Here is a 23,333-nt window from a genome sequence, read left to right as displayed (position 1 = left end):
GTAGATAATCCAAAATGAACTGTGTTTTGTAGCATTATCTGAGCAGTAGATATTAGGTGACTAATGGAGTATGCTCAGGAAACTCTAACATTTCAAAGGAAATAAAGCCATTGTATAACACAACCACTTTAAAAATCTTCCACTGTTTTCATCTTCACTAGAATGACAAAGCACCAACTTAAAGTAAACCAACTCTCCCCCTTTTTCTGAGCTTGCTGTGTTTCCTAAGAAAGAAGGAAAAGGTCAAACAAGAATTAAGTCACTAGGAACTTGAAGAAAGAGCTACCACAATATATGTACCCAAGTTTACAGTTATCAAATGGTTTCCAGTAGCAGTTGAGACCCAAGGCATTTAAAAATATTTTCATTTATTCATATATATATTCACTTTACAATATTGCATTTTAACATACATAAAAATCTAAAGCGTTTTTAAGAATTTTTCAAAGTCTTGTACTGATGCTTTGGCAATCTCTTCACAAAATATTTCATCAGGAATAGATACTAATTTGTCCAAAGAGATGTAGTTAGGTTTTGCTGGATCATACTGTGCTCTTCCTAAGTAGGTAAGAAACAAGTGTCTTTCTTTGACTTTAAACAATCTTGTATTAAATACCTAGAAAGGAAAAAAAGTTTTTAAAAAACATTGCACACTGAAGGATGAAATATTAAAAAGTTTACTCGGCAACAATTTTAATAGGTTAACCAATACAAAGTACTGACCACATGTTCAGTAAGTATGATAAATGTCATATGATTTAAATCCTATAGTTTCTGTTAAGAAACTAGAAAAAGGGATTCAAAATCAACATACAAAACAATAATAAAATAATTAAGGGCTACACTGTGGGCAAAGAAGATTGAGTGCTCCAGAGACAGAGGAGAATGTGTTAAAAACGCAAATCCTCGGCCTGGTGTGGTGAATCAGGCCTGTAGTCCCAGCACTTTGGGAAGCCAAGGCAGGCAGATCACCTGAGGTCAGGAGTTTGAGACGAGCCTGGCCAACATGGTGAAACCCCGTCTCTACTTAAAATGCAAAAATTAGCTGGGCATGGTGGTGCATGCCTGTAATCCCAGCTACTTGGGAGGCTGAGGCAGGATAATTGCTTGGACCCAGGAGACAGGTTACAGTGACCTGAGATCACACCACTGCACTCCAGCCTGGGCAACAGAGTGAGACTCGTTCTCAAAAAAAGAAAGAGCAAATCCTTAAGCCTCACCCCAAAACTACTTAATCGGCAACCTTGAGAGCAGGACCCAGAAATCTGTCTTAATAAGCCCTCTAGATGATTCTGATATCTACCAAGTTTGAGAACCAATGTCAGAGATCAATGTTAATATAAAAAATTTATTTATTGCTCTAGGATCTGTGAAAGGAAAAAAAAAGAAATAAAAGAAAAATTTATTTATAAGATTTCATAATCTGTAACACCTCTCCTCTCTTTTTAAATTCCCACTGCTCCCCACAACTAGCATCCAAATGAAATGAATTTGACCTCTGGGAGAGTAACTAAGGAAAATATGTCTTACCTGCCTCAAAGTAAAACTCCTAAAAACTAGAGTGGTGGTGCAGGGGGAGGGTTGTTGGCCACCAGGGGCCACTTTGCCATTGGCACAAAAATTTCATCCCATTAATGACATATTAAATTTTTGGGAATTAAAACAAGAAAAGTAACCCTAGCCTGAGAATTATTGGTCTCCTATAATCCTAAGGTGGGCTTCAGCTTTGCCTTCCCAGAAAGTGACAAAGGGAGGGGAGAGCCAAGGTTTCAGGGGATCCTAAATATAACCTCTTTCCTTAGCTTAGTGATTTCTTCACGTTCATTACCCTAAAACTGCTTTTGTAAATAGTTATCCTTTACCTTCCACCATGTCTTCTTTGAAGTGACTAAACTAATCATGGTTATTGAGTTATACTTCTTTCCCCATTTTTAATTAATCCTAAATTAATCTGCCAACCAGTATTATCTGCATGACAAATTAGTTCCACGCCAGAGTTTTAAACACCAGCCAAAAATTTAAAGTCTATATCGGCCCCTTCACAGCCTTACTCTCTGTTAATGTATTATTCCATTAACAAGCTTTTTATTTGTCTGGGTTTTTCCCCATAATTCCACCCAGACTCTGGGAATCTGAGAATCCCAATTTGGAAGCCACAGTTCTAAAACACAGCTTCTCAGAAGCTAGGGTTTGGGGTGTCTAAAATCTGTGTTTTTGAGGATTTTGATGCATCTGGTCGGCTTATATTTTATTCTACTTGGAAAGCTCCTCTCCATCTTTTAAACACCACTCACTCTTCTGCAGACAATTCAAATGTCACTTCTAGCAGATCCTAGTAAATGGCTTGGGTTTTTAAACCTGACTGCTGGAGTTCTAATCCTGGCTCTGCCCCAACCTTGTTACTTGGGTAACCTTGGACAGATTACTTACATCTCTTTAAGCTTAAGTTCTTTATGTGTAAAATAGGGAAAATAATAGCATCTACCTCCTATGGTTGTTGTGAGAATTAAATGTGTTAATACAAGTAAAGCAATAAAGATTGAGCTGGCACACAGTAAGTAGTCAACTGCTGTGATTACTTCTGTAATTCTACCACTTCTAAATTAATCACGCTGTAGAGCTCTGGTTAGGATTTTTTACATCATGTAAAGCAATTCCATTTTTAAACCTGTCTTCCACACTTGATTATAAGTTCCACAAGAACAGAGACCATGTCTGCTTGACTTCTGTATCCTTAGTGCCCAGCATCTAGCACTGATGGATGCTCAGTGATATGCTGGGAAAAATGACTGGACCACCGGGGCTAGGAGGGGACAATATCAGATATTCTTACCATCACCTGTGGTCACTGAATTACCCACCAACCCAGGGAAAAACAAATTGTCATTGCTTTTTTGTTGAAGATTATTTCACAATTACTTCATAAGCCAAATTCACAAAACTGTAGGTTTCTAACACTTTTATAATGAGTGTATTTACATTTGGTAAAATAGGAAAATCCTATATTAAGGGCCCATTCCTAGTGAAGTACAATAGGCAAAAAAAATCTAGCTGTATGTGACGGAACTGGACCAAATGCAATCGAGTTCTGAGAGTTGTGTTAAGGTCATATTTCTTTCTTTTCTTTTTTTTTTTTTTTTTTTTTTTTTTGAGAGACAGAGTCTGACTCTCTTGCTAAGCTGGAGGGCAATGGCGCAATCTCAGCTCACTGCAACCTCCACCTCCCGGGTTCAAGCAGTTATCTGCCTCTGCCTCAGACTCCCGAGTAGCTGGAATTATAGGCGCCCACCACCACGCCCAGCCACTTTTTTGTATTTTTAGTAAAGACGGGGCTTCACCATCTTGGCCAGGCTGGTGTTGAAATCCTGACCTCGTGATCCACCTGCCTCTGCCTCCCAAAGTCCTGGGATTACAGGTGTGAGCTACTGTGCCCGGCCAAGGTTATATTGCTTTTACCCATCTTCTTTCAAAAACAGGAACATACCTATTCTAGTGAATGGAGTAGAGGGATCACTTAAGTAAAAATTCACTTTCTCATTTATCCAGTAAATACTGAGTGGCTATTTATATGGGAAATAGAAAAAAAGGATTACTTTGAGAAAATCCAATCATTTATTTGTTCAACAAATACTGTGTGCCTTCTTAGTGCCACGTGTAGTTCTAGGCACTGGGGATTTGGCAGTATATAAATCAGACAAAGTTTCTGCTTTTACAGAGTCAATATTCAAGATTAATGATCTTGTGAACAGCAGATACTATCCCTCACTAAAGAATAAGGAAGTTTCATTAACTTAGAAAATATAATTATGGCTTTGGCATGATGGCAAACTGAAACTGTTTTATATTGGGATAGGAGATCATTACAGTATGGCCTATTGATTCATGGATTTAAATAAAATGTGACTAAAAAGTACATGTAGCAGTGAAAGGACCTTTAAGGGAAGTGATCTATTTCAAAGTAAAATGGAGAAAAACATGAGGGAGACTACATTCGATCTGTTCTGCCTGATTTCAACAATCAGAACTAGGAGTATGTAGAAACTCCAGGGAAACAGATTAATCACTGATTTCTCAGGAGATGTACATTTGTTGGAAGTTGTAAGATGTTCATTTCCTGCAAGTTGTAAACTCTTCCCAGTGCACAGCACTATGCAGCTGGAGAGCACTTCTGAATGCAGCGCAATTGTAGTGCTTACAGAGAGAGCTGTGAGTGGCATTACCTGTGGGAACTTGACAATGATGTGGTGGGGAATGCTCATCACATTGTGCACATAATCAAACGTCTCGGTAAGTTTCCTTTTATTTGCAGTTAACATTTTTGGGATTTTGGTGATCATATGTTGAATTTCGTTATGTTTAAAACCAAGTTCAAGATGATAAACCTAAAAGAAAGTAAATTTGCTATGAATCCTAAGCAGAAATATTTATTTTGGTACCATGCTAAGGCTGCGCTGATTCTTTTTTTTTTGAGATAGAGTCTTGCTCTGTTGCCCACGCTGGAGTGCAGTGGCACAATCTCCTGCCTCAGCCTCCCAAGTAACTGGGACTACAGAGAAATGCCAGCACACCAGGCCAATTTTTGTTATCTTTAGTAGAGCCAGGGTTTCACCATGTTGGCCACGCTGGTCTTGAACTCCTGACCTCAAGTGATCCACCTGCCTTGGCCTCTCAAAGTGCTTACAGGCGTGAGTCACCGTGCCTGGTCATGATTCTTTTTTTTTTCTTGAGACAGAGTCTTGCATTGTCATCCAGGCTGGAGTGCAGTGGCATGACCTCAGCTCACTACAACTTCCGTTTCTTGGGTTCAAGCAATTCCCCTGCCTTAGCCTCCTAAGTACCTGGGATTACAGGCACCTAACAACCATGCCTGGCTAATTTATATTTTTTTTTTGTAGAGATGAGGTTTCACCATGTAGGTCAAGCTGGTCTAAAACTCCTGACTTCAAGTGATCTGCCCGCCTTGGCCTCCCAAAGTGCTAGGATTATAGGCGTGAGCCACCACACTTGGCCATGATTCTTTTAAAACTTAAAATAACATTTTAAAATTTGGAGATAGCCAGACATGGTGGCTCACGCCTGTAATCCCAGCACTTTGGGAGGTCAAGATGGGCGGATCATGAGGTCAAGAGTTCGAGACCAGCTAGGCCAATATGGTGAAACCCCATCTCTAATAAAAATACAAAAACAATTAGCTGAGCATGGTGGCACACGCCTGTAGTCCCAGCTACTTGGGAGGCTGACAAGAAGAATCACTTGAACCTGGGAGGTGGAGGTTGCAGTGAGCCGAGATCGTGCCACTGCACTCCAGCCTGGCAAGAGTGAGACTCTGTCTCAAAAAAAAAAAAAAAAAATTGGAGACAGTTACACCAGTGCCTTCAAGGAATTACAGCTTCCAGCCCCTGGGGTCACCGGAATTTCAGACCTCTCAGCTGAGAAAGAGCTACACAGTGATCGTCATGAAGACCACCAAAGGGGCAACCATAATTACGAGACAGAATGAGTGACATGGGACGGCTGGCAGGTCAGTGGCATGGGCCCAACACCAAACAGATCCTTCAGCAGCAGGATCTTCAAAATGCCTCCTAAGCTTTTGCTCCCAAGCGCACTCACGTATATGTTGTCTGAAAAATGACATGTCAACATTCCAGGCAGAGATGATAAACTAAACACCCAAACATGCGCCAAGTCCTCTACTTGCTTTCATAGTGTCTTGTGTGCCCCCACAAAGTCACTGCCCCTGTCACTCTGGATTTGATCTCCCATTAGATTGTAAGCTCCTTGACAGGAGGGGCTGTCTCCCCAGCATAGCACTTGGGCAGGAGCTCAATAAAGACTTCTTCAATAACTGAACTGTTCACTTCAGAAAGCAGCCCTTACATAGTAATTTCAAATACTACCATGGCTTTCTATACTAACTAGTCAGCTGCCCTTGGCTTCATTTATTCTCTTGGAGGAAGGATGGTAAAGAGTGTCTGGTATGTTCTGTGACAGAATGAGAGTTGGCAATTGGGACAAGTGCTAAGAAAAGCAATATGGCCGCTCCTCCCTTCATAGAAGTCTTTTGGATCCAGCCTCCCAAAGTCCCCAAGATATACACAGACTGTCATGCTGGACAACAGGAGTAGTTTCTCAGACTGGTAACACTGCCCAGGTAACAAAGATGTCAGACTCCTATGCTGACAACAGAAGCAGTTTCAGGGCACCACTTATATCCTAACGTATTGCTTTAGGATGGCGGGTATCAATGTCTGCAAGGTAATTTACTCACGTAACACCTGGTCAACATGTGAAAATATTAACTGAAACAAACTGCTTGCTAGACATTTGTTAATTGCCTATTTCTCTTTTTAGAAATAACTTATTTTAAAGTCTAGTTTTCTTTAAGATGACAACAGCAAAATCTATTCTCCTCAGAGGATTTTAACACTTAAAGAAACTGATTTCTCAAAAGTCCAAGTCCTACCTTCATATTTTCTTTCACAGGTTCCAGACTTCCAGTGAGCAGCCTTGGGAGACGAACTACCAGCTCTCTGGTCTATGGTTGCAAACAAAACAATCTAGTGTTACTATATGTGCATATTTAACTAGTTTCGAAAATTAAGGCACTACTAAGATACAAAGTTAAAACTTAAAATATGACCCAATTGGCTGGGCACCGTGCCTCACACCTGTAATCCCAGCACTTTGGGAGGCTGAGGCTGGCGGATCACAAGGTCAGGAGTTTGAGACCAGCCTGGCCAATATAGTGAAACCCAGTCTCTACTAAAAATATAAAAATCAGCTGGTGTGGTGGTGGATGCCTGTAACCCAGCTATTCGGGAGGCTGAGGCAGGAGAATTGCTTAAACCCAGGAGGTGGAGATTGCAGTGAGCTGAGATAGAGCCACTGCACTCTAGCCTGGACAACAGAGCAATACTCCATCTCAAAAAATAAAATAAAATAAAATATATATATGAGTCTAGTGGGTCATATATATGACCCAATCATATATACATATATGTGTGTGTGTGTGTATGTGTGTGTGTGTTCCTATCAGAAAAATGATAGGAACTCCAGGGATATATAAAGTTAGTACTGCTTGGAAAAAAAAAAGAACAGGTTTGATGAAGTATTATAAAATGATGTAGCTTTATGTTTAAACTAGCAGGATAATTCATTTTGTACAAAAAAATACCAGGAATTTATAGGATTCACATGGGCCAGGCATCTGTTAGGAACATCAGATTTACCAGCTACTAAAATGTACCTGACATGGAAATAAATAAATTCTCTCCTTTTCTTTACCTTCTTCACACTAAGTTGAAGTTCTTTCTGAAAAAATCCCAATCTGTTATCCAGTCTTTCCACTGAAAAGTTCAGCAAAAATGGTGCTTTTCTGACCATCTGTGCAACATCTGCTTTACTGAAATTTTTTGAATGCAGATAAGCCACCCTAGAGAAACATAAATATACATGCATGCGATAAACATTTACATTCTTTTTTTTTTTAGACAGCCTCATGCTGCTTTCCAAAGTAACAGCTATTTTTAAAAAGGCTCCCACACTCTAAATTACTAACTAAATAAAAACATTCTGTAACAATGACACAAATATAGTTAAAACAAGCATTCACCCAACTCTGGAATGGTTTCCATTTATATTTGAAAACAGAAACTAATTATGAAATCCATGAATAGGTATCAGGTTGGTGCAAAAATAATTGCAGGTTTTGCCATTACTTTCAACAGCAAAACCGTGATTGCTTTTGCACTGACCTTTAGATTCTCTTTTCAAATAATCTGATTTATTACTTGGTAAGAAAAAATGAAATGGCATCTGCTTAAGATTTTTGTTTTTGATGAGAACAGAAAAACACAAATTAAGAAAATAATTTGTATAAAAAGAAAGACCCTTAAGCATGATTATAATTGAGAGAGGCATTTTTTAGGTTAGCATATTTACTGAGTACTTCTTTTCTTTTCCATTTTTTTTTTTTCCCAGACAGAGTCTCACTGTATTGCCCAGGCTGGATTGCAGTGGCATGATCTCAGCTCAATGCAACCTCCAAACTTGCAGGTTCAAGTGATTCTCCTGCCTACGCCTCCCAAGTAGCTGGGATTACAGGCAAACATCACTAGACCCAGCTAATTTTTCTACTTTTAGTAGAGATGGGTTTTCACCATGTTGACCAGCCTGGTCTCGAACTCCTGACCTCAAGTGATAAGCCTATCTCAACCTCCCAAAGTGCTGGGATTACAGGCATTGAGTGATGGCACCTGGCCTGAGTACGTATATTCATAAATAGTTTTTACTACAGTCTTTCAATATGTATTTTGTTAACGAAGAGATTTTTCTGCTAAGTTTTTAAAAATCAAACTATGTACAATATAGAAAGTTTGATTATAGAATAACAGTATTGATTTTTTTACACTTGATCTTAGCCAAAAGGCCGAGAAGCGATGAGTATTGATTTTTTTAAATCTAAGAACATAGCAAAAGATAGTTTTACTACATGTCTAAAATATATCAGGATACTATCTTGTTTATTCCAACCAGAAAAACAAAAAAAAAGCCTTGTGAACCAGGTCCATTTTTCACATTACATTTGACAAACCATGGATTCAGGGAAGTTAAATAACTTGTCTGAGATCATCACCTAATCAGTGACAAAACTAAGATGTGAATTAAGGCCTGCCTACACCTAAAGCGTATGGCATTTTTATACTATATACCAAAACTTATATTACTTTATAATCACATGATTATTATTCCTTTAAAAATAGTTCCTTAAAAACCAGAAGAAAATATTTATTTATCCATTTAAGTATATAAAAATTTTAAATGCATGGCAAAAAATAAAAACCTACTATAAATGAAGTCAAACACAAGTGACAATCTAGGAAACACATCTGCAACATGTCTCAGAGACAGAACTAATTTTCTTAATGTGTAAAAGAACATTTGCCAGAAAAGAAGAAGAAAAGCCTGATTAAAAAATAGCAAAGGATATATTACAAAAAAGTAAACATAAACAGAAATGCAACAAATGAAAAGATGCTCCAAACAACTTCCATGTTTCAACATTCCATGTTTCAACATTTGATGCTCCAAACCAGCAAATGAAATATTCTTTTTATCTATACCATGAACTGAAAGTGAAGTGTGATAGCACTGTACTTGTGAGGATAACAGGGAATCTGGCACCTCTGTACACTGTTGGGGAGAGTATAAATTGGAAAACAACCCATATGAAGGATAATTTGGCAATGTCTATTAAAAGCTACAGATGAACATACCCTTTGACCTAGCATTTCCACTTCTAGAAATATGTCCTACAGAGAAACATCAATATGTGTGATTTTTTCGGAAGTATCTACAAGGTAAGTCACTGCAGCCTTGTCCTAACAGTGAACTACAAACACACTCCATGCTTATCAGTAGGTACTAGGGAGATGCACAGCCTGGACTGTTCTAGAGTTAAAAAGAATAGGAGGCACCAAGAAAAAATAATCTCCAAGATATAGTTAAGGTAAAATAGTGGGATAAATAGTATGTATAAATGCTACCAATTGTTATCTATTTGTGTTCATGTGTGTATACACAGATATACACTTTATAGAGTAGAACATTGCTAGAAGATTGAACAAAAAATCCTGGTAACAGTAGCTGTATCCAGAGGTAGGTCTTGGAAGGCTGAGGGACAGGAAAAAGTAGGAGAAAAGGAGGTATTACTTGTTTTTTTGGCAGCAAGGTTCGGCATTTGATTTAAAAATTATCAAAACTATTGTCCACATTGTAATGATTTTTCCAATAAAAAAATCAATATATAAGGCCCAACCAACCAAAAAAAGAATATTTAAATAATTAAAGTGCAGATTATTCATTTGAAAATTCTCCAAGGATTTTAATTTTTTATTGAAAAAATAAGTACATGAAATCAGTGCTATTATAGAAATAAGACTGCTGCATATATCAGAACCAGAAACAAAGTTTATTTAAATAAAGGTTCTCATACCCATGCCTATTCAGTATTTTTTACTGTATGCTCTTTTGAATACCTGTGGATACATTACCGATTAAAAAATTCTAAGTAATTTTAAAAAACGTTCTACAGCTTAATTTGATAGCCAGCCAGGTTTAGGAATCACTGGATTCTGCTATCTATGTGAGAATATTCCTTATTTGTTAGGCGTATGTGTGACTTGAGCAAGTTAACTTAAGCTATTAAGCTTAAGTTTCCTTCAAAGAATTAAATGTAGAGAGACAGTATGCAGTAGTCAGAACTCTGGAGTTTAACTGGGTTTGAAACCACTTACTCTGCTACTTATACTAACGGTGTGTAATCTTGGGCAAATTATTTAACCTCTGTGCCTCCTATGTACAAAGGGGCTATTCACAATAATGGTGCAGCCTGTGAAATGATGCCTACTCTCCTGGTATTCATGCTTTCTTGGAAGAAATCGTGAGTAAAATGGGCAAGCTGGTTTTTGACTAGAGGATCAGTGTTCGTGACAGCCAGGAAAACTAGAGCTGGATATGTCAGATGAGTTTCTTAGATCACACTCTCTCCCCTCTGCACTGTGATAGCCTATCTATATTACACCAGACTATTACTCCCATGAAGGGAAAAACTGTGTCTTTGATGTCTAAAGTTTAGCCCAATGTCTCGCATATAGAAGGCCTCAACTTGTTCAATTTAATAAATGCAGTTTTAGTTTCCTTTTCTTTCCTAATACAGAGAAAAGACAATAGACTCTGATGGTTTAAGGAACCGCAAAGCTCTCTGAAATGTAGTGAAAATCATCGGTATGGAGAACAGTTTAGAGGGTCAAGACTAGAGGAAGATCAATTAGGAGACCACTGCAGTGACCTTGGTGTGCTACAATGGGGAACTGAAGCAAAATAGTCAAGCTTCAGAGAAATGTGATGACTGATTTGAGCTATAAAAAGGGTAGAACTGATGAGCTTTCATGATTTATTAGTTGTAGATATAAAAGAAGAGAAGCCAAGTTAATATCAATATTTCTGTGTTGGGCAAAAGAATATTCAGCAAATCTGGGAAAACAGACTGGCTTGGGTGAGAAGTAGGGGTGATGATGAATTGAGAATGTTAACTTAAGGACAGAGTTTTGCCTTGTTCTCTGTCGTATTCCCAATGCCTGGTAGGATTCTTATCTCACAGATCTATATCTCACTGTATTTATTTTCATAAATTCAATAATTATTTGAATGGTAAATGAAGTACAGAGATATTTATAAAAGTACTCTTTAAAGAAGAAAACAAGGAACAACCAAAATAGCCAACTTATGGAGACGATTAAGCAAATTATACAATAATTTGCCAAGACAATGTCAAATGTCTACCAACAAAAATTGGCCAAACAAAAACTACAAAAGATCAGGCTTTCATATCTTTAGGTGCACTCTCAGATAAGTAAACTATTTGTTAATGGACTTTTTTTTTTTTTAAGAAAAAAACTTACTCCAGTTTCTAAAGGGAAATAGTTAATTACTGACTCAGTAATAAGTTGAAAACATAAAAATCATAATGGGGCCAGGCATGGTGGCTCATGCCTGTAAAATACCAGCACTTTGGGAGGCCAAGATGGGCAGATCACTTAAGGTCAGGAGTTCAACCAGCCTGCCCAACGTAGCAAAACCCCGTCTCTACTAAAAACACAAAAATTAGCAGGGCATGATGGCGGACCTCTGTAGTCACCCAGCTACTTGGGAGGCTGAGGCAGGAGAATCGCTTGAACCCAGGAGGCAGAGAGTGCAGTGAGCCAAGATTTCGCCACTGCACTCTAGCCTGGGCAACAGGGCGAGACTCTGTCTCAAATAATAAAATAATAATAATGGGTAGTTGAATAAAAGAAGTGTTGTAAATACTTAATTTAGATCAAAGAATGTCTATTACAAAAAAATAACATTCATGTTCATTATCTCAGTAGATCCTTGTACAGCAGTAACTTAAAGAACAACTTCCACATGGATTTCCTTCATAACCACTTCTTGCGTTATATGAGAATCTTTTAAAAGTCCTACCTGGTCTTCATATTTTCAAGGTCTTGAGAGAAAATTGCATAATTTTTTGTCAGGAATGCTCCCAGTTGGTTATCCTCTATACCCACATCTTTAAGAAACAGGAGTATTTGCTTAATGTCTTTTTCAAAATCCAATCTCAGAAGGAGGTTTGCTGCATCTGGATGTTTTTCTATCTTGGACAAATCTACTCCTATAATAAATTATAAATACTGTTTGAAGATGGCATCTTAGTTCACCCATTAAACTCATATACATAAGCACAAGAAATTACCAGTGGAGATCCATACCTATCCAAAGGAGCACTGAGATAGATCAATAGAAACTTCTAAATATTTTACTTACTTACTTACTTATTTAGACAGAGTCTTGCTCTGTCACCCAGGATGGAGTGCAGTGGTGCAATCTTGGCTCACTGCAACCTCTGCCTCCTGGGTTCAAGCAATTCTCCTGCCTCAGCCTCCTGAGTAACTAGGATTATAGGCAGTCGACACCACACCTGGCTGATTTTTGTGTTTTTAGTAGAGATGGCATTTCACCATGTTGACCAGGCTGATCTCAAACACCTAACCTTGTGATCCACCTGCCTTGACCTCCCAAAGTGCTGGGATTACAGGTGTGAGCCATTGCGCCTGGCCGAAACTTCTAAATATTTTAAAACTAAGTTGGTTGCAGAAACAATATAGTATTTATTTAAAAAATCAAGTACAGAGGAAAATAGAGCATTTAATTTTACATTTACCCCCACCAAAAATTCTCTGAGTCATATTGGTGTAGGGCCCCCATCTTTGTCTAAGGGGTCTTGAATATTGTTTCAGAACGTTTGTCAGTCCCTAATGAACCCCATAGTAACTGGTATTCTGCAGGGTAACAAACAATATGAATAAAATGAAGAGTTTATCATTTCCTTAGTTATAGGCATGATTTAAAATATATGTTTATGTTTTCCATCATAGGGGGAATAAAAATGGCCCTGTGCCTTACTCATCATTGTAATCTCTAGGTCTTTAGCACAGAGACAAGTCCCTTGGAGAAACTCAAGAAATGTCTGAGTGAGAACAAGTGAACACATAGCCTTTCAAGTATACAAAAAAGCAGAAAGTATACAACCTTAAACCTCCACATTTAAAACTTCTTAGTGACATCCACAATCAAAAAAATAAATCATCATATTCATTATAACTCCAAATACTATTAGAACCAAATATAATTATAAATCCAAATTTCTTGATATTAAACAGGTATTGATATAAGATGCCCACAAACAGCAAAATGGATTAAATACACATAGACACAATGATATGATTCGGCTGTGTTCCCACCCAAATCTCGAATTCCCACGTGTTGTGGGAGGGGCTGGGTGGGAGGTAGCTGAATCATGGGGACAGGTCTTTCCTGTGCTGCTGTGTGATAGTGAATAAATCACACGAGATCTGATGGTTTTAAAAATGGGGGTTTCACAGCACAAGCTCTCTTCTCTTGTCTGCTACCATGTAGACATGACTTTCATCTTCCACCATGATTGTGAGGCCTCCCCAGCCACGTGGACCTGTAAGTCCGTTAAACCTCTTTCTTTTGTAAATTGCCCAGTCTCCGGTATATCTTTATCAGCAGCATGAAAATGGACTAATACACACACTCATAGAATGAAGACCAGAAACAGATCCAGGATAAACTAAAAAATGTTATTATACAATAGTGGCATTTCAAATCAATGGGGGAAAAGATGGACTATTTGTTAAAATATATGGGACCACTAACAATAGTTTTTAAAAAATTATAATTCTCTTTATATCTTATGTGGAAATTAATTCCGGATAAAGAATCTAAACATATATTAGCTCTACTAGAAAAACAAAGATTTAAAGAAAATTAAGTTTACAGAAAAGTATAAAACCTATGTATAGTAAAAGGTCTGGAAAGCTATTCTGTAAATTAGTACTAGTGGTTACCTTTGAGAAGTGGAACTGGGGATGGAGAGAGGGTAAGAGGTCCTTCTCTTATAATATTTGCACTTTTGACAACCAGATGTAATTCTTTTGTAATAAAAAAAATCAGTAAAAAAATAGATCCAATTATTAGATGGACAAATAAGTAAGATGAAAACCAGTTCCAAAAATCTGTGATAAATGGGGGAGCAGATGCTTTAAAAATAACATAAAGGGTTCAGACTTCACATTTAACTAAATATTACAGCTGACATGAACTGAAGTGCCTTGCTCAGCATGAGCTGTCACACCCTAACTGTGCTTGAACAGAAATCTTGAAAAGCTGCTTTTTAACAGCAGTAGGAGAGCAGAATCTCAACAGGAGTGCACACTGCTCTCAATGCAAATAACTTGGGCTCACTTCATTTCATTAACTTGAATAAATAGTCTCTGAAAGCCTACTACGGACCAGGCACTTCTGTTAGGCACTGGGATTATAAAAAAAAAGAATAGCACATGATTCTAACCTCTAGGTGACCAGTCTAGTTGGGCTTTACCTTATCAGTTCAGTAATTACAAATATTACCATTGTATTCAGTTATGGTTATACGTATTTAGTACATCAATCAGGGTCTAGCAGGCTATACAACATGCCCTGTAAAGTACAAATGACAAGGGCTTTAATGAAGGGACTCTATACAGCGGTGCGAGCAGCCTTAAGAGAACAAACAAGAGCCCTCCCAACGCTACAGAGACAAGGAGGCAAAATGTTACCAGGGTGCAGAGGGACTAGAGGCTATTAAGGAAGGGCTGCTCAGGAGGAGCTGTTGTCATGGAGCGAGGCAGTTGCAAGACCCAAAGAAGGGATGGAACAGGGGAAAAATATCCCCACCTGGCCCTTCTACCTTCTGTCCTGCAGGTGCCTCCCACTGGCTGAAGCTGCCAAGAAGACAGCTAGCATAGGAGCCCTGGTGCACAGGGGTTGGCCTTGTGGGATACAGATCAGGCAGAAAACAGGCCTCAGAAGCAAACAGAGAAGAACTAGGACTTGGGTACTCAAAAATACTGTCTGACAGAGCAAATAAGGCTCCCCTGTTACTGTTATTTAAGTTACTTCTAAGACATACTGTCGAAGTATCAGCATACAGGTAAAGGAATGGTGGAAACATTCCAAACCTGTAAGTATATTGTAATATTGAAAGACAAGGACTAGGCCAGGCACGGTGGCTCATGCCTCTAATCCCAGCACTTTGGGAAGCCGAGGTGGGAGGATAGTTTGAGCCCAAGAGTTTGAGACCCGACTGGGCAACACAGTGAGAACCCCCACTCTACAAAAAATCAAACCTATTAGCCAAGATGGCATGTGCCTGTAGTCCCAGCTACTTGGGAGGCTGAGGTGGGAGGATCACTTGAGCCCCGGAGGTCAAGGTTGCAATGAGCCAAGACTTTGTCACTGCACTCCAGCCTGGAGTGTGACAGAGAAAGACCCTGTGTCTCAAAAATGATAAGATGGGGACTGTGTCTTAGGTTTATCTTGTATCACCATAGCACCTGCCAAAGGACAGGGAAAGCTGTTTCGAAAGGAAAGATGATTATCTCCTCACAGCAGATGTCATCCTTTTCCTGCCTCTGAAAGTATTTTTTTTAATTATATATATTTATGAGGTACAACATGATGTTTTGGCATCTGTATACATAGTGGAATTAAATCAAGCTAATTAACATATTCATTATCTCACATACTCATCTTTTTTTGTGGTAAGAACACTTAAAATCTACTCTCTCAGCAATTTTCAAGTATACATTATTATTAACTACCATCATCATGCTGGACAATAGATCTCCAGAAGTTACGGCACCTGCACCTGTCTAATCGAAACTTTGTACCCTTCGCCCAACAACTCATTCCTCCCCACCCCGACCCCCCAACTCCCTCTGCTCCTATGAGTTCAACTTTTTTAGCTTTCATGTATAAGTGAGATCATGCAGCGTTTGTCCTTCTGTGCTTATTTCACTGAGCATAGCATCTTCAAGGTTCATCCATGTTGTTGCAAATAACAGGATCTCCTTTTTCAAGGCTGACTAGTACTTCCATTGTGTAAATATACCACATTTTCTTTAGCCATTCATCCACTGATGGACACTTAGGTTGATTCACTTTATTTGCATCTCTCATGTGGGACTTATCACTGTACCCTTTATCCTTGCTTCCAGTTATTCTTATACATTTAGATGTTTCTGAGGACTTGAAGCTTCTTGAGAGCAAAGGCCATTCTAAACATATAGGTAACATTTGGGTAACTGGGCACAGAGACAGGAGTATACAATTATAATAGAGTGTGATTAGTGCTAGGATCCAAATGAGCAGGGACTGAAATGAGAGCCTGAGGAGGGTCACTCTATCCGCAGGGTCAAGAAGACACTTTAGAAGTTACTTGGACTTCAGTGATATTCTCCAGTTGTTGGAGTTGGCTAAACAAAGGAGGGAAGTGGCAAGCCATGAAGCTGAACAGGTAAGCAGAAGCCATATGAGGAAGAGTTTTGATGCCATGGGAAGGTGTTGAAGGATTTCAAATAGGTCACTGACTTAGATCTATATTTCAGAAAGAGCTCTAACACTGAAAAGATATCAGAGTCAATAGTGCTGAGGAGAAGACTGTCAAGATAGAAGGCTCCTGCAGCCACTCAGTGACAAATGAGGACCTAAACGGGGTAGTAACTGTAGGATGAGAGAATTGGATGGATTTGAGAGAAATATAAATGGTAGAATCCATAGGGTAAGGTGTTAAATTAGATGCAAAGGAGGACGGGACAAAAGTAGTAAGAATCAAGGAGAGGACTAGTGCGGGGGCTCATGCCTGTAATCCCAGCACTTTGGGAGGCCAAGGTGGGTGGATGGCTTGAGGCCAGGAGTTCAAGATCAGCCTGGCCAACAGGGTGAAACCTCATGTCTACTAAAAATACAAAAATTAGCCAGGCATGGTGGCACACACCTGTTATCCCAGCTACCAGGGAAGCTGAGGCGGGAGAATCACTTGAACCCTGAAGGCAAGTTGCAGTGAGCTGAGATGGCACCACTACACTCCAGCCTGGGAGATGGAGTGAGACTCCATCTGGAAAACAAAAAAAAAAAAGAATCAAGGATAACTCCTAAAAGTTTCTAACAGGGCAAAGGTTTTTCTCTTTTTCCTCTCCTGTTAAAACACATCCCAAAAATATGGGGAATGAGAAACAAAAAATAAGATCATTCTTTAATGAAACGAGATTATATCCCCCCACCACAATAAATGAAAACAGATGAAAGCATAGCAACAGCTTTATCAGAGAGGAGAAAGAAGGCACTGAAATGCCTGCAAATGAGAATCTTGCAAGTGGTAAGCAATCAGTACCACAAAAAAACTCAAAAGCCTCCAAAATTGCAGTCCCTAGAGATCTGAGAGATTAGAGGTGAGGTACAGACTAAAAACTGGGGGATTAGGTATGGAGAAATCTGACCTCCCCCAAATCCAGTTCCTCTCAATGCATTAGGAGAAAGGAGATTCATTATCTGGGAAAATCAAGTATGAGATGCACCAAACCCAGAGACAACGAGAAAAGCGAAAGTCAGTAATGAAATTCCCGACTAAAAATAAGATGACTAAATGAAAGTTTGGAGGGAGATTCCCTGGCTCCTTCAGCTATCCAGATCCAAGTGCATCATAATGGTCAACAAGCAAAGACAGTTACAGAGCAGCCTTAGACAGAAACCATCCAAATCAGGAGGACAGTGGCTTCAGGAACGATGTCAGAGTAGTGGGGCAAGCAGGGAACAATCCACTCTGGGGAAATGCAATACATCATCTCATAGGGTTAACTGGGAAAAACGGTGCTGAGAGGCTATTGAAAGATATGGAAGAATTTAACCCAAGAACAAACAAACAAAGCAACTCATCAAATGAAGAACAAGGCAACTATTAATGCCAGAAAAATGAAAATTTGTAAAGGAAGGTAAATAATGATAGCATACTTCTTGTTAGGGCAGCTTGCAATATTTATAGTCATAATGTAACTACAAATGATTTATGTAAAGTTGTAACTTACATTACGAGAATTGAAAAGAATACAGGAAAACTACATGTGAACATACAAGAGATTAAATGATATCTAAAAGTGATGAACCAAACAACAGCACTACAAACAATTATTTTAAAATGTGGAGGTTGGACACAAACAGAAAGAATGATACAAGTTAAGAAGATACATCTGGGGAATAGGATGCAAGATCAGCAAGGATGAGGCAGGGAGTACAGTTTCTCACTAGACGCCTTTTTATACTATTTGGCTTTTGCTTCTGTTGGTATACTACTTAGTAGAGATGAAAATGTTAATTTTAAAAAGTAAAGCAAAAACGTCATGAAGAGTACACTCAAAAAGTACTTGTAGCTTAGGCAAACTTACCTAGAAGAACTAGCTTCTGCAAAGTCTCAGAATGATCCACATAGTCTCGTAGTGTGAATGAAGATGGGGGCAGTGGAGGGGCTGCAATAATCTGAATAGCCTCTTCCTCCGAAATTGGCTGCATTGGAGACAATGGAGGCAAATCATCCAGTTCTTTGAAAGAGAGAAACAAGTTAGTGCTCTGATATGCACACTTAAGACTATTTCTACAACGACTGCCTCTTGCCTTGTTTGCTTCTTTCAGTGGTTAAATCTTGGGATCATTTTAGAATTAAACATCCAAGACGCCCCCAAATTTTTCAACTTTTAAGAGGTAAGGTTAAAACTATTTAGACAGACTAACTACTGTTACTCCAAGATTAGAAATTGTTGGTAAATTTCAAAGCACACAACTCCTTTCCTTCACTTAATCAGTAGGTGAGAATGCTAAAGATCACCAGACTTTCAAGTGCATTTTGAAACAGATTGAATCTACTATAGCCTGTTAACTTGGCCAAAAGTATTCATATGCCAATAGCCTAAATTGCATGGGTTAAATTAACCATATCCTGAAAGTTTATTTTGACCCAATGCCCTCCCTCCAAATTATCCTCAAACACATCTTTAAGAGGACTTCTATGATTGTTTCTACAACCTGTAGTCCTCTCTACAGGAGATGTGATTCTCTCTAGTACAGGCCTGATTCTGATGGTTTTTTTGTTTTTTTAAAATCAAACACAGTATGGAAGACATTTAGAACTACACATTACCAGGGCCGGGCGCGGTGGCTCAAGCCTGTAATCCCAGCACTTTGGGAGGCCGAGGCGGGTGGATCATGAGGTCAAGAGATCAAGACCATCCTGGTCAACATGGTGAAACCCCGTCTCTACTAAAAATACAAAAAATTAGCTGGGCATGGTGGCGTGTGCCTGTAATCCCAGCGACTCAGGAGGCTGAGGCAGGAGAATTGCCTGAACCCAGGAGACGGAGGTTGCGGTGAGCCGAGATCGCGCCATTGCACTCCAGCCTGGGTAGCAAGAGCGAAACTCCGTCTCAAAAAAAAAAAAAAAAAAAAAGAACTACACATTACCTTAAGCTAAGGAATTGGGTCTAGGATCTCTTGTTCTATTTTTTGCCTCTTATCATTAACTATCCTTTTTCATCAATTATAGCCAGCTTCTCCTCCCTACCCTCTCCCCAGCTCTCTTTCCTTCATATTCTACTTAACCTCATATTATTTCATTAGCAGTGAAATATTCCTAGAACGGGATTCACAGGAAGTAGAGGACTAAAAAGCGACGTCAGAAAACTGTCTGCAGTAATATAACTGTCTTATTTGTTGAGTGCAGTAGTTGTTACACACTAAATGCATATGTCAAAATTCATAGAACTGTATACCCCAAAAGATGAATTTTACTTGATATGATTATACCCTAATAAACCTAATTACTACTTAAAATTTTTTAAGAATCTAAACAATAAAGTATTTAGAAAGCAAATGCTTTATGTGTAGCTATAAAATAATCTTACACGTTAGCCCACAAACTTATTTTTCTTAGCCAGTAAAATAAAGGCATGATAGAAGTCCATCAATAGAACTGGCATTATTTTTTTCTTGCTTGGTACAAAATATTACCTAAAATGAGCTAGTAACCTGTAAACAGGCAGCTCGTTTAAATGACCAAAGTAGGGAAAGGGAGAGTTTTCTGAAAGTTCAGAATTACCTTCTAGAAACACCTCAGAATCAAAGCTGGGTATCTTTTGTGTCTTCTCTGATTGTTCATTCGTCAAAGGAAGCAGAGTGCTTTGGGCAGAATTATTCTCTTGACTACCCGAGCTAGTAGTCTGGGAACTATTCCATGAGGAGGAAGTCTTGTAAGTCTTAAATCCCCACTGGAGAAAGCAATTGTCAGAGGACATCTGAGGCTGAGCAGAAAAGCCATGTAACAATGTTCTCCCTGGTCTAGTAAAACGTTTTGTGAGTTGCACAGTATTAATGAGGCTCCTCAACTTAACTGAGTTAAACCATCTGGGTATCTGTTGGGCTGACAAAGCCATTTTTCTTAAAGTAGTCTACAAAGGAAAGAAATAACTGTTAAGAGAAATTTAATTTACTTACGTGTTTAAAACAGTATTCAAACAACAAAATGATAAACTGGAAATTATTTTTTTCTAAATGAAAGGTATTTAAATATATTTAGTCTAAAATAGTGAGATGTTTCTTATGCACAGGAAAAGCCAACAACAAGGCAATCTCAGTTGCAAACCAACAGAAAGGAACTTCTGAGCTGGAAAAATAAAGATATACTTTACAATTAAAAAACAAACTGCAAAACCACTGGCATTAAGAAAAACGCTTAAAACACAAATCTGAAAATGTTCAAATGACAGGGGACCTCACTAATCTGTTAATTCAATCATTTAAAGAGAATAAGATGATGCAATTAAGTGTTATTGAAATTTGGTGTGAAGGACATTTCAGCAGCAGATTGCTGAACAAAGTAACACTGAATTATTCAAATGCATTTTATGTCTATAAATTAGTCCAAAATGAAAACACAGAGATCTGTGTCCCAAACGAATCATCAAAATATTATCATTGACATATAGAACAGTGAAAGCAGTTTCTTGCTTCATTCTCAGGGCTAAACACTGTTGATTATTTCACAGATAAAGTTGTTCTTCAAAGGGAATTGAACAAAACCAGTTTTGTTAAGTTTTGCTTCACTGTAGGAAAGGAGAAAAAAGCCTTCAAAAAGAAAAGGTCAAAACTAACAAACAAAACCAAGTGACAGAAATATATAAGCAACCAGCAATGAATAAATGTATATTTTGACTTAAAAAGTAGTTCTTTTCAAAAAGATTTTTTATCAAGAAAGGCAAGCGCTATGTTAAATTCCAGGAATATAAAGGGATTTTATATTTAGCCAGCTACTTAAAAAGGCAACTTTGATGCCTATAATCTTATGTTAAATAAGACAATCCATATAAAACACAGGATGGAGTCAGGATATAAGAAATGCTCAATAAATGTTAGCCATTATTATTGATTACACAACTAAATACAAATGGATTCTGCTGAATCAACTGCTGCCTACAACTTTATGCTATTTTTCTACATAGTGGAATTTGGCTTGTTTTATCCTCTAAATTAGACCAAATAGTTGAGGGTCTAATCTCTTCTTGGAGATTTGTAGTTTGGGGAAGTTTGCTAAAGAGATTTTACAAAAGTGAAAGTCTCCTTTCATTCTGCAATTATTTTATTTATTTATTTTTGAGATGGAGTCTCACTTTGTCACCCAGGCTGGAGTGCAGTGGTGCAATCTCGGTTCACTGCAACCTCCACCTCCCAGGCTCAAGTGATTCTCCTGCCTCAGCCTCCCAAGTAGCTGGGATTACAGGCATCCGCCACGACGTCCGGCTAATTTCTGTTTTTAGTAGAGACGAGGTTTCACCATGCTGACCATGCTGGCCAGGCTGGCCTCGAACTCCTGACCTCAGGTGATCCACCCACCTCGGCCTCCCAAAGTACTGGGATTACAGGTGTGAGCCACTGCGCTAGGCCCATTCTGGGATGATTTTTAGAAAAGTAAGTATTCACAATAACCTGATGGGACAGGAGGTGTTTGTTAGATTTCGGTAGGAAACGAGACTCCAAATGTGCCAAGTTTTCCCTCAAACCTACGGCATTCATTCTCTGCACAGTGGTCGTAAGGGCACTAAATGGGAAGCAGATCTCGGATGTGCTACCTTAACAAGGCTATTTCTGGCAGCCGTCTAACAAAATGTCTAGCTCATGGTGTGAGGGTGGGGAGTCAATAACCATTCTTCAAACAATTTTTTTAAAGGCTAAGGGTACAATAAAATGATTCATAAGGCCCCTATCAGCTCTAACATTTTTGACGTCTAAGCAATTCATCTTACTTCAAACTCCTGAAATCCCAAATTCACCCTGAAGCCTTTCCACACTCAACACCCCTGAAACATCAGGAAGATTCACTTTCAAATTTCATCCATTCATTAAAACATCTTTGTGCATACAACTGTTTATCCTTGCGTTTTTATTTGCAAGTGCACTATCTGCTCCACACTATTTCACTGTTGCCTACACATCTTAACTGATTAATTGTTCATTCACAAGAGCAGGGCTGGGTCTCATCTTGGAATCCACCCTTCTAGGGACTATTCTCCACTCTCCCAGAGCCCTGCACTGCTCTAATGATTGCGGAATGGAAAGAAATCATGGCAAGTACAGTTAACTCACTTTCTTACACAGTATGCAAAAGCAGGTAAGGCATGTGCAGATGCGTATAAAAGTCCTGTTAGGTGGTAACCGTAAGTCTTCTAACACGGTCCTTTCATCAGCAAAATTACAGAAAACTCAAAGAAACTCTAGTCTATTAACAATTGATATATACAGCTCATATATATATGTACCTAGCGCTTTGCTAGAAAAAGGCACTGAAATAGTATTTCGAGGGTTCAAGATTTCTACCTATGAAAGGTTATAAATAAAGTCAATAAGAAAGGTAGGTTACAGGGGTAGCTTCCGAATAAAGGGTCTCTCAATACTTCCCTAGGCCATTTTAGCCCATTTCAGTTCCCCAAACCTAACTTCCGCAGGAAGGCAGAGCCCCCTCCAGAAGATTCTCACACAGCACTAATCAGCAAGCATGGTTGAGTTTTCATTACACCAGCCGGGGAAAAACACAAAACCAAACCAATCACCCACGACTGGGCCGCGAAAACCTAAAGGCCCTGGGGCGCGGCCTTGACGCAGGTGCGCCAGGACCGGAACCCCTGCCAGGAGCGCCATTCCCGCGCTGGGGCAGCTCCTGCTTTACCTGTGGGTAGGCCTGCGCCCCGTAGCCGGTGCCCCGGGGACCGACCGATTCGCCGGACCGCGCGCGCTGTCCCGCGGCGCCGCACGCCCGCTCCGCCGCCCGCCAGGCCCAGCGCAGCCGCGCT

At 39.1% G+C, this 23,333-nt stretch overlaps 1 protein-coding gene and 1 long non-coding RNA gene across 5 annotated transcripts in view; one reads left to right on the top strand and one right to left on the bottom strand.

Moving 5' to 3' along the window:
• Positions 1 to 6,620, top strand: part of LOC116530511 — a 10,058-nt gene extending 3,438 nt beyond the window's left edge. Inside the window, exons 2-3 of one of the 3 annotated variants that reach the window (XR_004260041.1) lie at positions 5,992 to 6,151; positions 6,484 to 6,620. This is a non-coding gene — a long non-coding RNA (uncharacterized LOC116530511). Of the gene's footprint in view, positions 1 to 5,877; positions 6,152 to 6,483 lie in introns of those variants that run through there. The other 2 variants (XR_004260040.1, XR_004260043.1) reach the window with 2 other exon arrangements.
• MTERF3 (mitochondrial transcription termination factor 3) lies at positions 349 to 23,333 on the bottom strand. 2 transcript variants are annotated; one of them, XM_032248568.1, is made up of 8 exons: positions 23,210 to 23,333; positions 20,090 to 20,438; positions 18,387 to 18,539; positions 12,025 to 12,214; positions 7,285 to 7,432; positions 6,464 to 6,535; positions 4,221 to 4,382; positions 349 to 616 (listed from the first exon to the last, which is right to left on the bottom strand). In XM_032248568.1, exons 2-8 carry the CDS (start codon positions 20,421 to 20,423, stop codon positions 422 to 424), a joined length of 1,254 nt encoding a protein of 417 aa, XP_032104459.1. In that variant the 5' UTR covers positions 20,424 to 20,438; positions 23,210 to 23,333; the 3' UTR covers positions 349 to 421. The 2 variants fall into 2 exon arrangements, with proteins under 2 accessions (XP_032104459.1, XP_032104466.1); XM_032248575.1 differs by having other exon boundaries at positions 20,090 to 20,457; positions 23,210 to 23,304.

This window comes from Sapajus apella, unplaced genomic scaffold, assembly GCF_009761245.1.
Source record: "Sapajus apella isolate SASKATOON/1434 unplaced genomic scaffold, GSC_monkey_1.0 scaffold3, whole genome shotgun sequence".
Lineage (NCBI taxonomy): Eukaryota > Metazoa > Chordata > Mammalia > Primates > Cebidae > Sapajus > Sapajus apella.
Note: the sequence above shows the minus strand (reverse complement) of the source record. Positions and strands in the feature narration are given on the sequence as shown.

Coding starts and splice junctions, on each gene's coding strand:
- MTERF3 (XM_032248568.1), bottom strand. CDS start 20,423: ATGGCTTTGTCAGCCCAACAGATACCCAGATGGTTTAACTCAGTTAAG. Junction 7,433..12,024: donor CTTGAAAATATGAAGACCAG/GTAGGACTTTTA, acceptor ATGTTTCTCTAG/GGTGGCTTATCTGCATTCAA. Junction 6,536..7,284: donor TTCAACTTAGTGTGAAGAAG/GTAAAGAAAAGG, acceptor TTGCAACCATAG/ACCAGAGAGCTGGTAGTTCG.